Source organism: Octodon degus, unplaced genomic scaffold (genome assembly GCF_000260255.1).
Source record: "Octodon degus isolate 3935 unplaced genomic scaffold, OctDeg1.0 scaffold00065, whole genome shotgun sequence".
In the NCBI taxonomy this organism is placed as follows: Eukaryota; Metazoa; Chordata; class Mammalia; order Rodentia; family Octodontidae; genus Octodon; species Octodon degus.
The window spans coordinates 11,089,245-11,102,315 of NW_004524641.1; the positions used below are offsets into that span (position 1 = coordinate 11,089,245).

Here is a 13,071-nt window from a genome sequence, read left to right on the forward strand (position 1 = left end):
TGAATATTATAGGTGTGTAAACTCAGCAAAATATTCTAAAAGAGTCCAGTAGCCCATAATAGCATTGGGTCTTCTGTTTAACTGGCAATGTCAGAAATTGTTGACCTGAGTCCCCCACAGCTCAACATAAACAAAGATCCTTTAACTGAGCTGCACAAGTGGATTTAAGTTAGCAGTTTTGGAGGATAAACTCAAAAGCTGTTTCCTTTCTCTCTTTCTTTGCCCCATGCTCATCCCAGCATTTCTGGGGAGCTTCTGGGAAGATTCCAATATTCTGAGCAATATTTTAAATAATTTCAGCTTTTGAGGAGTGTTCTATGCTGTAGATGGGTCATTCTAACATTTGTTGTCACCATACTTTTCTCACTTAAATTTTTTGTTTAAATTGAAAGATTTTTATTTTAACCAAAGCAAGTGCGTTAATGCTATGTCCACCTCACATAGGACTTTGGTTTGGTATATGAATTTATTAGATAATTCAGTATTTGTTGAGTGCCTGCTATGTGCTAAGCACTGTCCTAAGTGCTAGACACCACAGAAATGAGCAAAATGGACAAATCAAATCACCTGCTGTTATTGAGAGTATTTTCAAACAAGACAATAGATAGAGAAACCTAGAAATGTGTGTTGGAGACAGGGAAAGTACCAAGGAGATAAGGAACACAGGGTAAGAGAAGTAGATGGGGTAGGCAGGGCTGCTCTTTTAGATAGAACCTTCCAGAAGGGCTCTCAGGCAAAAGAGATTTTGAGTAGAGTCTCAAATCGAAGGATTGAGCCAGAACAATAACCAAGCTCCTGAGTAAGAGATGATAAATACTTACTAATCATCTTCTACTCATGAAACATTGAAACATTACCTCCCCACCTGGCACTCCCAGGGAGTGTAAGGGGCCCGAGAAGGAGCAGTGCCATGGAGCAGGGAGGTTTAGCTACTGTCCCTTGGGTGGCTCATGTCCATGTCTGTGTGTCTGTCCCCTGGTCTACTGCTGGTACTCTAGAGCCTCTAGCTGCAATCTTGAGGTGTACCTAAACAAAACTTGATTTTAGTCAGTGGTTCATAGAAGTGAAAACTTCACACAACATAAATGTCTTAAAGAGATTCTCTCACCACAGCGTCATGTAACTCTTAAGCATCTCTCCACTGTTTTTTTCAGGGGTGGTGGCGCTATAATCTGTCTCTTTCCAGGCAGTGTGTATGACTGCTCCCCAAGGTCCTCTTATTGATGAGGACCTTCATGCTGGGGGGGTAGGTGGCAGCTCGGCAGGGATACTTACTCGCTGGCATTGGCATGGCCCGCCTTGCGGATTGCATGGTGCACGTGCCCTGTGTGTCCTGACTAACACGCGCATGGCTTCTCCTCTCCACAGCCATCGAGCTCCCCATCACCATGCCCCCCCCATGCAGGTGCATGTATGGAGGAAGCTGCTATTTTGATGAGAATGACCACCCCAAGTGCAAGTAAGTCTAAATGTTGAGGCCTGGTCTAGAGGCCTTTCCTCTTTGGGGGAAATTTGAGGCCTTGCAGTAGCCAGGGGAACAAGCACAGGAACTTTGTCAGTCCATTGGTCTTCACATTTTAACCAGCCAACTCTCCCTTGGGGAAGGCCACAGAGCCCTGAGGCTGTGCTTCCCAGCTATAACTGCGTAAGTCACCAGGGCATCTAGTTAGAATGCCCATCCTCATGTACAGCAACTCTGCATCTCTTAACAGTCTCCTAGGGGCCAGGGAGATGGCTCAGTAGAATAAGCGCTTCCCTGGCAAGCGCAAAGTCCTGAGTTCAATCCCCGGTTCCACCAAAAAAAAAAAAAAACAACTAATCTCCTAGGCAGTGCCACCAGTGGGGGGCCACATTTGGGGGAGCGAGGACGTGGAGGGATGTCAATAGCATTCTCCCACTCACTTGGGATGATGGATTGCAGTAGGGTTATGGGAGGACAGCTGTCAGCAGAGCTGTTTTAATACAAGGCATCGACAAGAAGAAAACTGAGCTAGGCGTTTAGAAAGAAGCCTGTTGAGAAAGCTTGAACCGGGAGGCAGAGGCATAACTGCCTTTAAAATTTACTGAAAGTATTTACTGAAAGCATGTCAGTGGAAAGAACAGAAGGGCCACTTCCACATTTGCCCTCTAAGGAAGACGTCCATAGAGCAGAGAAGACACCACAAGGTTTGGTGAGACTGACCCTGTAGGCGCAGCTACTATGCTGGAAGTGGATTGATAGAGTCAGAGCGTTGCTCTTTCTGCTCATTGTGCACACAGGTGAAACAGAGGCTGGGCAGGATGCATTGTCTGCTGTCTTGAGATTCTCTACTGCTGAATGCCGTTAACACCTGGTTGAGTCTAAGCAGGCCACAGGGCCAGTCAACAGCTCTCCTCTCACTTGCAGGTGTGCTGAGGGTTACAGTGGCGCTTACTGTGATATCGGGCTTTCCCAAGGCATCCCTCCAGGAACAAGTAAGTTTCAAGGGTACAGGCAACCTCCAGGAAGCCCTGGCCCCTACACTGGATGCTATGTGCTTTTTATCCCCATCTGGTCCTTGCCCTAAGTTGGATGGCTCTTCTCCCTGAGTGCTGATCAGCTCTCTGCCTCTCCCTTCTGTGACAGCAGCAATGGCGGTGCTGTTGACAATCCTCCTGATCATCATCCTTGCAGCACTGGGAACTTTAGGATTCTTCCACTATAGGAAAACTGGCTCGCTTCTGCCTGCTCTGCCCAAGCTGCCAAGGTCAGTTTTGTTATGTGGAACATCCACACTCGGGGTGGATTGGGCATTTCATTTAAGTAAGACTTACAGTGTAGAGGGAACTACTGCAAAGGCCTGACCCTGGTTTTGGTTACTCGCAGCTTAAGCAGTCTTGTGAAACCCTCAGAAAATGGAAATGGGGTGACCTTCAGATCAGGGGTGGATGTTAACATGGATATTGGCGTGTCCGACTTCGGCCCGGAGTCTGCTATTGACAGATCAATGGCTGCGGTGAGTTGGTTTCGAAGTGGTGATTTGCAGGTTGCCCTTTTTACTGTTTTATAAAAGAAACATTTTTTTTAAAGTGCAGTTATCTGAGAGAATATTGAAATATAGTATGCCATTCAGAAAGAGTTTACACTATACAGGCCAAGTTAGGGAATGTTAGGTTTGCTGCAGAAATGTGTTTATTTTTTATTTTTTATATTTTAAATATTTATTTATTTATTTTGTGTCTGTGTGTGGCCAGCTCAGCCCACCAGGGGGCGGGGCTGGCTGGCATGTGGTGCTGGGGGATTGAACCGCGGTCCCTGTGCTTTGCTTAGCTTGTTCTGAGTAGGTGCTTTAGACCACTGAGCCATCTCATCAGCACCAGAAATGTGTTTAAAAATTAGGGGTGATCTTTTTAATAAAATTGATATTTACCCCCACTGTCACCACTGTGCTATATTGGGGTCAGAAAGTTTTATGGGTGTTTTGGGGAGGCAGGGGAAAGGTACAGAACACCGTGGTCTCTTTTGATTTGATGATATTTTGTATGCATCGAAGGAGTAGGGATCTGTATTCTTCCCACTGTCATATTTTCCCATTAATGTATAGTGACGGAATAAGCAGTGATTTTAGAGCCAGAGTCAATTCAAACCATTGCCCTGCCACTTTCTACGTATGCAGTGATGGGCACGGAGCTTGCTTTTGCTTGCCTTCACTTTCCCGTCTGTAGAATGGGTATAAGATTCTCTCCCCTGAGGACTTCCTGAGCTTCCTGAGGGGCCAGCACAATCTCAGCTTGTTGGTGTGCTCCGTAGTCCGTGCCTGAAGTCTACTTTCAGTATTTTTGTCTCCCCAATCAAATCTTGCACTTTTTGCCCTGCTTAAAAGTTCAATTATAAAAAAAAAAAAGTTCAATTATAGGACCAGGGAAATGGCTGAGCAGAATAAGCGCTTTTCTGGCAAGCGCAAAGGCCTGAGTTCAAACCCCAGTTCTGCAAAAAAAAAAAAAGTTCAGTAATATCCATTTTCCTCTTTTCTGCCCCTCTCCTTATTCTCCTTTCTCTTCCCTCACTGCCCACCCTCTTCTCTGCTGTCCACCAGTCCACAAGTGAGTGATTTATGTTAAGGGGCTATAGAGAATACAGATGAAGGAGGAGCCTGTCTGTCCTGGAGCTGGTGTCTTCAGCGCATCTGTGTTGCTCTAGACCGTGAGGTGCCCCTGAGGCCTGTGGTCTCTTGCTGTCTCTGAACCCTTGTACTTGGGGTAACACTGGCACCTCTGCCTCTCCCCACCAGAGTGAGCACTTTGCCATGGAGATGGGGAAGGAGCCTGTGATATTTGAGAACCCGATGTACTCAACCAGAGACACTGCTGTCAGAGTGGTACTGCCGGCCCAGGTGAGACACCACACTGCCTTTCTTTTTGGCCACTGCTGCTGCTGTATGTCATTTTGTTGGGGATGTTGCGGGAGGAGCCTCCCAGCCTTCCCTGCCCGGGGAGCCTCAGCATCCTCTCTGTTGTCAGGGCTGGTGGCCCTGCGGGGGCAAGCCTGCCCACAATCTAAGCCTGTGGTGAGGCGTGGCAGCCCCCCAGATGGTGCTCTGAGCCATCCTGACTTGTCCTGAGAGGTGCCAGAGCCAGAGGCCTGGTGACCACTGTGCCTTTCTACGGACTTGGGAACTGAATGTGTGAATGTAGTGTCCGCACAGTGTGATGTGAGGTGGGCTACAGGCAGGGGGCCTCCCTCTGCTTGCCTGCGCCCTGCTTCTCTGAGAAGCACAAAGGTCTCCAAGGTTGACAGACAGCTGCAGAAGTTCCCTGTGGTGCAGCTCCATGGTCTGTAAGTGCAGCTGGGTGAAGAGAAAGGTGAGTGGGGCAGGGAGCAAGCTCATCATTAGGCCCAGCAACCCTTGCAGGCCTGTCACCTTTCCTCTGTCCAAGCAGCCTTGTACTCAGTGCCAGTGAATACCTTTCAGTGCTAACACGTGAGCAGCTTCTTTCTAGTTCAACATAAGCTTGAAGTTTTTATTTCATAGATAACTTTCTTAAGAACAGAGATATTAGAATCTTGGAAGCATTTTACCTAAGCCTTTGGTACTAGAGAGAAAAACTTTAACACAGGATCAAACATTTCATCTGGTGTTTGCCCTTGAAACAAAAGGAGCCTGGGTGTCTGAACATGTGTCCATGTCTGAGAGAAAGTGAAGTGGGGCCTGGAAAAGGCGCAGGCTGTGGACTCTGTAATTTACCTGTGCATGCAAATTTGGGTTTAAGAGACAAACTGGGAATTATGTGACTGTTATATAAAAATGTGTAGAGAAAAAAAAATGTGTAAAGAATTGCTAACCTCATTGTTTTACATTGAGTCTTCATTTCCTATTAATGTATAGTGAGAATACCATACATCAATATAATATTATTCTATACTATTAAAAATAGTTTTATTTTTAATACTCAAAGGTGGGATTCTCAGTTCACTATTGAGCTTGGGAGATTATTCATGCTGTTCTTTTGGGGTTTGGCTGTCACATGCAGTCAGAATTTCTTTTTACCCAAGATTATGGCTGACAGTGGACAAAGGAGCCAGAGAGAGTATACTCAGAGTTGCTTTAATAAGAGAGAATGTGGCCAGCGGGGAATGCATTTACCTCTCAGGATTAAGGCACAGATGGTTTAGTGCTCTGGATTTGAAGAGTGACGGGAATATGTGTAGTTCTGGGTTTGGGTCTGCTCATACAAATGGTACCTGACCATGTCTGTGTGGGAGCAAGACAGTGAACAGAACTGAGGAGGCAATAAACCTTACAACAAATTTTATACATTACTGAATTCTTTCAAAACTGGTTAAGGATCTTCAGTATGTTCACAGGTGACTATCTCTGAAAATGTGGAAAACAAGAATTATGGAAGTCCCATCAGCCCTTCTGGGATAGTTCCAGAGCCAACGCCAACTTCCCCGGATGCTGATGGACCTCAGGTAGGAAGGACTGAGTCCTGCGATGATGTGTGCAGGAGTTGCCGGGTTGGTTTTGATCTGTGAAGGATTGTGTCACAAAGGGCAGACTTTTGGATTCAGCATGTGCACACCAGGAGCGCCTCATGTGAGATATCTACTTAACATAAATTAAGATTTCCTTGTGTAAGGATACAAGCAAAAGATCCTTCCTTGTATGTTTCCAGCTCTACCGCTAGCGCCAATGTTTACCACTAGGTGGTGCTCATTCATACCTGCTTTATCCGTCTATCAGGCCGTTCATTACCCTTCTAATTAACTGACCAATCATACGGCCAACAGCACTGTCTTCCGTGCGACACTCACAGTATTTAAGAGTGGAGGTTAAAAGAAAAAGGGCCATCAGATAGTTTCTTTATCAAGCCTGCCAAACCTTTGCAACCAGTCGTCTATGTGGAATGCAGAAAAAATTCAGCAAATAAGTGTACTATGAAGGTCTGTTGTTTGAAAACATATTGCTAGTTTCAGTGATATAGGCAGCTAGCACAGATCTAGCTGTTGATTCTTGATAAGCCATTTTATCTCTGGGTCCTGGAGTCCTCAATAATGTCCCATGCTAAAGGCATTATTGTTGGTTGGATGGGATAGCTCTTGTCTTGCCCAGTGTACAGTGTTCCTGGCCCAATAGAGTTTCCTGTAATTCTGACCACAGAAATCATCACACACTCTCCAGGTGAGAATAATAAGACCTGGAATGTCTCACTTCTAAGATGCTACTTTTAGTAAGTAGAATATAAAAAAATAAATTCTGAGTAACCTTTTATTCAATCTGTTTCTGAAGTTGCATATTCTGTAAACAACTGGTATGTACTAAGTTAACCTGGAAGTCTTGTTACATTTTCAGCCAAGAACCACCTTAGACATTGGTCTTAGTTCTACTTGTTTGGGTAAAAATGAGTTTATGAGCTAAGTTGATACCAATGAGAAGAGCTTGTATTGAAGGCCTCTGTCTACATTTCCATATCTATTACTTATTCCTTTCTATAAGTATGCATGCGTGCACACACACACACACACACACACACACACACACAGGCACACACACATCACAGAAAGGAATGCTCAGTTTCATATTTTTCAAGAGATTGAATGTTTTCCCTTTATGTTTTTTTTTTTTTTCTTTTTTTCTTTTTGTTTTGTTTATTTCTTGGATACAGGGTCTCACTACACAGTTCAGACTTGTAGTGATCCTCCTAGCTCAGCCCTCTCAGTGCTGAGATTACAGGTGTATGTCACTGTGCCTGGTTTGGGGACCAGCGCTGTGCGCCCAGGGTTCCAGGGTCTGTATTGCATTTGACACTGGGGATCAAACCTGCATCTTGGAGCTTGACAGGCAGATGCTTGGCCACTGAGCTATCTCCCCAGATATCTTCTTTCTTTCTTTCTTTCTTTCTTTCTTTCTTTCTTTCTTCTTTCTTTCATGTATTTGATACAGCGTCTCACTATGCAGCTCAGACTCATAGCGATCCTCCTGTTTTCAAGCCTCCCAGTGCTGGGATTACAGGTGTTACAGGTGTGCGCCACCATGCAGGACTCGGGGCAGGGCCAGCGCAGTATGTGATGCCAGAACCCCATCCCTTTATGTTTAATCCATTTAAAAATGGATGTTGAAATTTAAGTTTTCACAGACACCAGAGTATTTGAATGTCACATATTTGTTCCCCAGATCTGACTCAAGCCCAGGGCCATGCCAGATTTATGTTCTGGACAGTTTTTCTCAGTTCACCTCAAGCCCTCTCTACCTCTTCACTGGACAGAGCTGTCCCTAGCACAAGGAAGGGGAATGCAGTGGGAAGGCGAGGACCTCTGACCCGACCCTCCCTCCTCAGAACAGCCTGAGCACAGAAAGACCTTAGAGGAGAGTGCCCTTCACCGGCTGTAGTCCCTTTCTCTCATCTCTATGCTTGTGTAATGTTGCTTCTTCCTCTTACTGTCCTAATTAGCTGAGGTGGAAACTCTCTAAGGTTTGCTCTCTGTGCTATGCCCAGAGATTTTCCCGTACCTGTTGTCCCTTGGGCACAGACTAGCAGCCACTTGGCTTAAAAGCAACAAAGATAAGCTAGGTGCACATTTGCAGTCCCAGTCCTTGGGGACTGAGGCAGGAAGATCAGGAGTTCAAGGCCAGCCTGGACTATATAGTGAGCACAGTCTACAAAAAGCAAATAATAAATAAAAGCAAAAGAGGCACTTGTTTAAGATCACCTGAGGTTGATGTTAATGTGATATGCAAAGGGATCTTGCAACTTTACCTTTCACCAGTAAATATACTGAACGGACTCAAACTTAAGAACATGAACTGTTATGGCTCAGTTTTATCATTTTCCGCAAGTTACACTGACATGAATGGGACCTCCCAACAGGGTGAAAGTGACAGCCACCACATAATGGCTCCTATTAATACTTTAGCTGCTTAATTTCAAGGAGTCCTTGATACTGAAACAGTGGCTTTTGAAAAATTTTGGCTTTCCCAGCTTCAAGCTGAGAGACACAGGCTCAGACTTGATGTCTTTGCCCTCCCCTTGGCGGCACCATGTTTCGAGTAAACGAATGGCCTCTTCCACTTCTCCCACCTTCATGTGATCCCTGCTTCACATGCTGGATGTTCTCAGAATGAGACACATCCCACAGAATGTGTGAGCCACCTCAGCTGGCTGTCACAGTAGCTATCTCTCTCTTGATTGTCTTCTGCTGGCTTTTTTTACTATGTGGTGGACACCCACTATTTTCCAGGGTTGTTTCTTGGTTCCTTCAGCTATGGGCTTCTGAGTTCCTGGAGAATCACTGCCTGCTCTTACCCCACAGTTGAGGTGTGTCATCTACTATGACCAGCACTCAACATTCCGGGATAATGAGAATCCACCGGATAGGGCTGTTGAACAGATTAAGTCAGAAAACCTTTAAATTCTTAGAATAATCCCTAACACAAAAGGAGCATCTGATGAATGCTAGTTGGTTTTTTTGTTTGTTTGTTTGTTTGTTTGTTTTAAGGATGATTACAGGAGGAATTGATAAAATGAAAGGAAATACTCTTGAACTGGCTGAGAGTCAAGAAATGTAGGAAATGAGAACTATAGGTTTTCCTGCAGTTCTGTGCAGTCTCAGAAACCTTTTTTCCCAGAAACCTCTTGGGCATTTTAGATTCTCTTGTTCTCTCTGTGCTGAAGCAGCCAGAGCCCTGCATGGCAGAGCTTCTAGGTATGCTGGAACCAGATTCTGAAACTGTATGTTTCAAATCAAGGAAGTGTTTTGAAGTTAGTAGATGAAAACAGCCCAGAGATTTCCACAGACCTTCAGGGATGATGGGAAGAATAAAGCAACTTACCACATGAGCTGTGTCCCAAGTTGCTTTGTCTTTCAGTGAGAAGAAATTTTAAGGCCTACACAGAGGGAAAAGAAGCCCATATATGCATGTACATTCCAAAAACCAAAACTCCAGGGCCGGGGATATAGTTCAGTGGCATAAGCCCCTGCCTATTAAGCATAAGGTCCAGAGTTCAATGCCCAGTACCACAAAAAACAAATAAAAACCCCAAAACTCCATTGCTGAAAGTTTTTTGCTTTTCTCCTTTTGTACAGGCCAAAAAATGGAGTATCTTCAGAAGAAAACCCAAACAAACTACCAACTTTGAAAATCCCATCTATGCAGAGGTAATTTATAGCACATTCTTTGTAGAAATCATCTGCTGGGCCTGACTGGACATATGGACACTCAGGTGGTTGGGAGCAAGCTGACAAAGACCCATCTTCACTGGAAACGCTTCCGGTCGTGTTGGGGAGTGAATGATCATTTCCTGTTTCTGGTTGCAGATGGATACCGAGCCTAAAGAGTATGTTGCTGCAGCGCCACCTCCATCGCCTTCTCCTCCTGCTAAAACTTCTCAGAAAGGAGGCCCGTCTCCAGGGTACACTGCAACAGAAGACACTTTCAAAGACACTGCGAACCTTGTTAAAGAAGACTCTGAGACATAGCCGTGCCAGCCACTGAGGGAATAATGAGAAACATACTTTTGCACGTATATTTTTTACAAACAAATGAAAAAAGTTAACATTCAGTACTTTATAAAAATATATATATATATTTTTTTCCTGTGGTTGCTTATAGTTGGAAGTATCTTGTGTGTCTTTTTTTTTTTATTTACGCTGTTTCATATTTTTACAAATAATTACCACAATGTACTGTATGTATATCTTTGCACTGAAGTCATCTGAAGGTAACACTATAAATATATTGTGCATTTGTAAATTTTGCAGATTATAACATCACTGAATTTGCTAATAAAAGTATCTATGGAACTGATTGGCGATCATTATAATACATGATCCAATAAGGAGAATTGGCTGGGGTCCCTTAGTCATGTCTGATGTCTCCAGAGGAGATACCATGTGTGTTTCCTTTAAAATTATTGAGGAAAGGAATCTAGGCCTCACTCTTGGTTCCAGTTTTACACATCAGCACATAGCTAATATTCTATATTACATATCAACTTGATTAGTGGATATTGATAGTGGACATTATCTGCTGTATACATCTGGGCTTGACTGTAGATGCCTCAGACAATACAAAAGGTGGAAAAAGCAATTCAGTCTCACCCTTCTGCATATTCCTGTTATCTACCCAGAAAATGCTGTTTTACATGTTCTCTCACAAGCTGCCAACTGGACAATTTTATTTGTACTGTCCACGAGGAAGCCATGTCATTAGGCACAAGTGTCTTACATTGAGTCTCTATTCAGTTAAATGAGCACCTTCCTTTGGACTGGAGCTCATCTAGCTGAATCACTAAAACCAAATCTGTGTATTCTTGAAGTAAGGTGCAAAACAAATTCCAGTTTAATGAATCCTCAACTGGGTTTTTATTTCTCTGTGTGAAAATATATCATTATAATAATGCCTATTTATTTCCTAAGTGGAACATGAATAGAAAGGGAAACTGTTTTTACTGAGCCTTATTTGGGTCCTTTGCTTAAATCTGTACATTGGTATCAGAATGTACTGTACAACCCAGCTCTTCGCTAAAGTAGACGGTAGAGTCTCCAGCACAGGAACCACGGCTGGAATATGCATTTCCATTGCAAATAGCGTTCCTGGTTCTCTGTGCTAATCTTGCACATTTGTTAGAAAATGAATGGATGGATGGACGGATGGATGCATGGATGGATGGATGGATGAGATGTACTACTGATTATTTTATTTCTGGGTTCTCAAAGTATTTGTTGTTCATATTTTGAGTACTGATTGTAATTACTTGGAAATGTACCTTGATTAGAAAAATAACTGGAAATGATGCTGCTGAAAAATTTCTAATAAATGTGTATTTTATCAGAGTCCTGTGTGTGCTCTGTAAATCCCACTCATGAACCCATTGTGTTTGGCTGTGCAGAAAGCCTGAATGCTTTTGGTTATAGTGATCGTACCCCTTCCTAAATCTGGACCCAAATCCAGAGCAGTTTGTCTAAAAATCAGCAATTCTTTATATTCACTTTATGGTCATGGAACAAACAAACAGGTCTTCAGAAACTGGTCAAAACCAGACTCCCATTGGGCCAACAGTATTTGCCTGGCATTCCCCGAAAGTTGTCTGCAGCCAGTGCAGATCAGAAAGAAAGTGCACGTGTGCTGGCCCTCTGACGGTTCTGGTGGGGCTCGCTTGTTTGGCAGGGGGACAGGTCCCAGCCCTTTCCTCGCAGGGGCTAGGCCAGCACTGCCAGCTGCTGACCCTGCTAACTGGTTATGAGGCCAATATGGAAATTATGTAGAGAGCATAGCCAGATGCTGGCATAAAGGAAACCTTTGGATCCTGGCCATCAGTACTATCGCGGAGGCAGAAGGGAAAGGGGAGAGGCAGTTATGTCTTTTTCACAACTCAGTTAATATTAATGCCCACACAGGCTTGAAAACTACTAGTTTATTGTATGTAGGTAGGTAGGTAGGTAGGTAGGTAGTAAAGGGTCTACAGGGTCTCACAATGTAGATTGGACTTGAAGTGATTCTCCTGTTTTCAGCCTCCCAAGGGGTGGGATCACAGGCTCTCCCCACCACTCCCTGTCCCGGGGGCGGGGCTGGCACGGCTCTCCCGGGATCAAACCCCTGCCACTGCTTTCTGCCTAAGCAGGCAAACTACTATTTTAAATAGAAACAGCTGCTCTTTAATTTGTTTTCAAATTGAGGCTACTATGGGCAGGCTCTACATTTTATCTGGACCTTTGAAATGATATAATCTGATATATCTGTTATATTGATATATATTGTCTTGAAAAAATATATATATTATATATGTATATTCTGTAACGAATCCGAAGTGGGGATACCAGTTTAGTGTGCTTTATTGTTTTTGGGTGGTAATAGAAGAGATAATAAAGAGCCGTGGGAGTGAAAGGTGGGGAAGACCAAGGCATAATCAGGGCCCAGCATGAGGAGCAGAGCCATCGCTGAAATCAACCTTCCCAGGATCCTTCTGGGACTCTTTCTCACCAACATTTCTTGTTCTACTGACAGGAGTGGAGACCCTTTGACTGCGTCTCTGATGTACCTTTGTTGAGTGAAAGAATGAGCCGATGTATGAATTTATTCTTTCACGTTTTCCTGTGTTTTCAAACTCTACTACCAAGGATGTCTCTTTAGTTATGTTTTTGTTAGCTTTCCCAAGTCTAACTGGAGCTGTAATTTCCTTGGGAGAAGTTTTAGGGGCAAGAGAATATGAGGCCTTGAAAAGGCCTCCTGAATCTCTCCTGACAGGAAGAGACTTACTGCCAGGACAGGTAGGAAATGGCTGTTTCCAGGTCTGTGGTTACACATTTGTTTCTACATTTTTGTTAGTTGCAAGCTGTTCTTGTCACAGCACCACCCTTTCCCCACATCTTAAAGGAACCAGATGCATTACATAATTTAAGGACTTAGTTGACTCCTAGGCTTTGGACTGAGAAGTTCCTTTATCTGCTGTGGTCTTGGCCAGGAGTGTTGCGTAGAGCAGGTACGGACTGCAGGCACACTGGCAAGTGGCCCTTCTGATGGGGACAGGGTGCTCTCACTGGTCAGGTGTCCTCGAGTAAGTTTCACCTCCCTGTAGATCAGTAGCTTCGCAGGGGAACTGAATGAGCTGAAA

At 44.1% G+C, this 13,071-nt stretch overlaps 1 protein-coding gene across 1 annotated transcript in view; it reads left to right on the top strand.

Annotated features, from left to right (window-relative positions):
• Positions 1 to 11,294, top strand: part of Lrp2 (LDL receptor related protein 2) — a 207,114-nt gene extending 195,820 nt beyond the window's left edge. Inside the window, exons 71-78 of the mRNA XM_023719208.1 lie at positions 1,369 to 1,459; positions 2,387 to 2,454; positions 2,606 to 2,726; positions 2,846 to 2,975; positions 4,251 to 4,352; positions 5,825 to 5,932; positions 9,545 to 9,616; positions 9,776 to 11,294. Of these exons, the coding sequence (XP_023574976.1) occupies positions 1,369 to 1,459; positions 2,387 to 2,454; positions 2,606 to 2,726; positions 2,846 to 2,975; positions 4,251 to 4,352; positions 5,825 to 5,932; positions 9,545 to 9,616; positions 9,776 to 9,937 (854 nt within the window). The 3' untranslated portion in view covers positions 9,938 to 11,294. The remainder of the gene's footprint in view (positions 1 to 1,368; positions 1,460 to 2,386; positions 2,455 to 2,605; positions 2,727 to 2,845; positions 2,976 to 4,250; positions 4,353 to 5,824; positions 5,933 to 9,544; positions 9,617 to 9,775) is intronic.
• Positions 11,295 to 13,071: the final 1,777 nt, after the last annotated feature.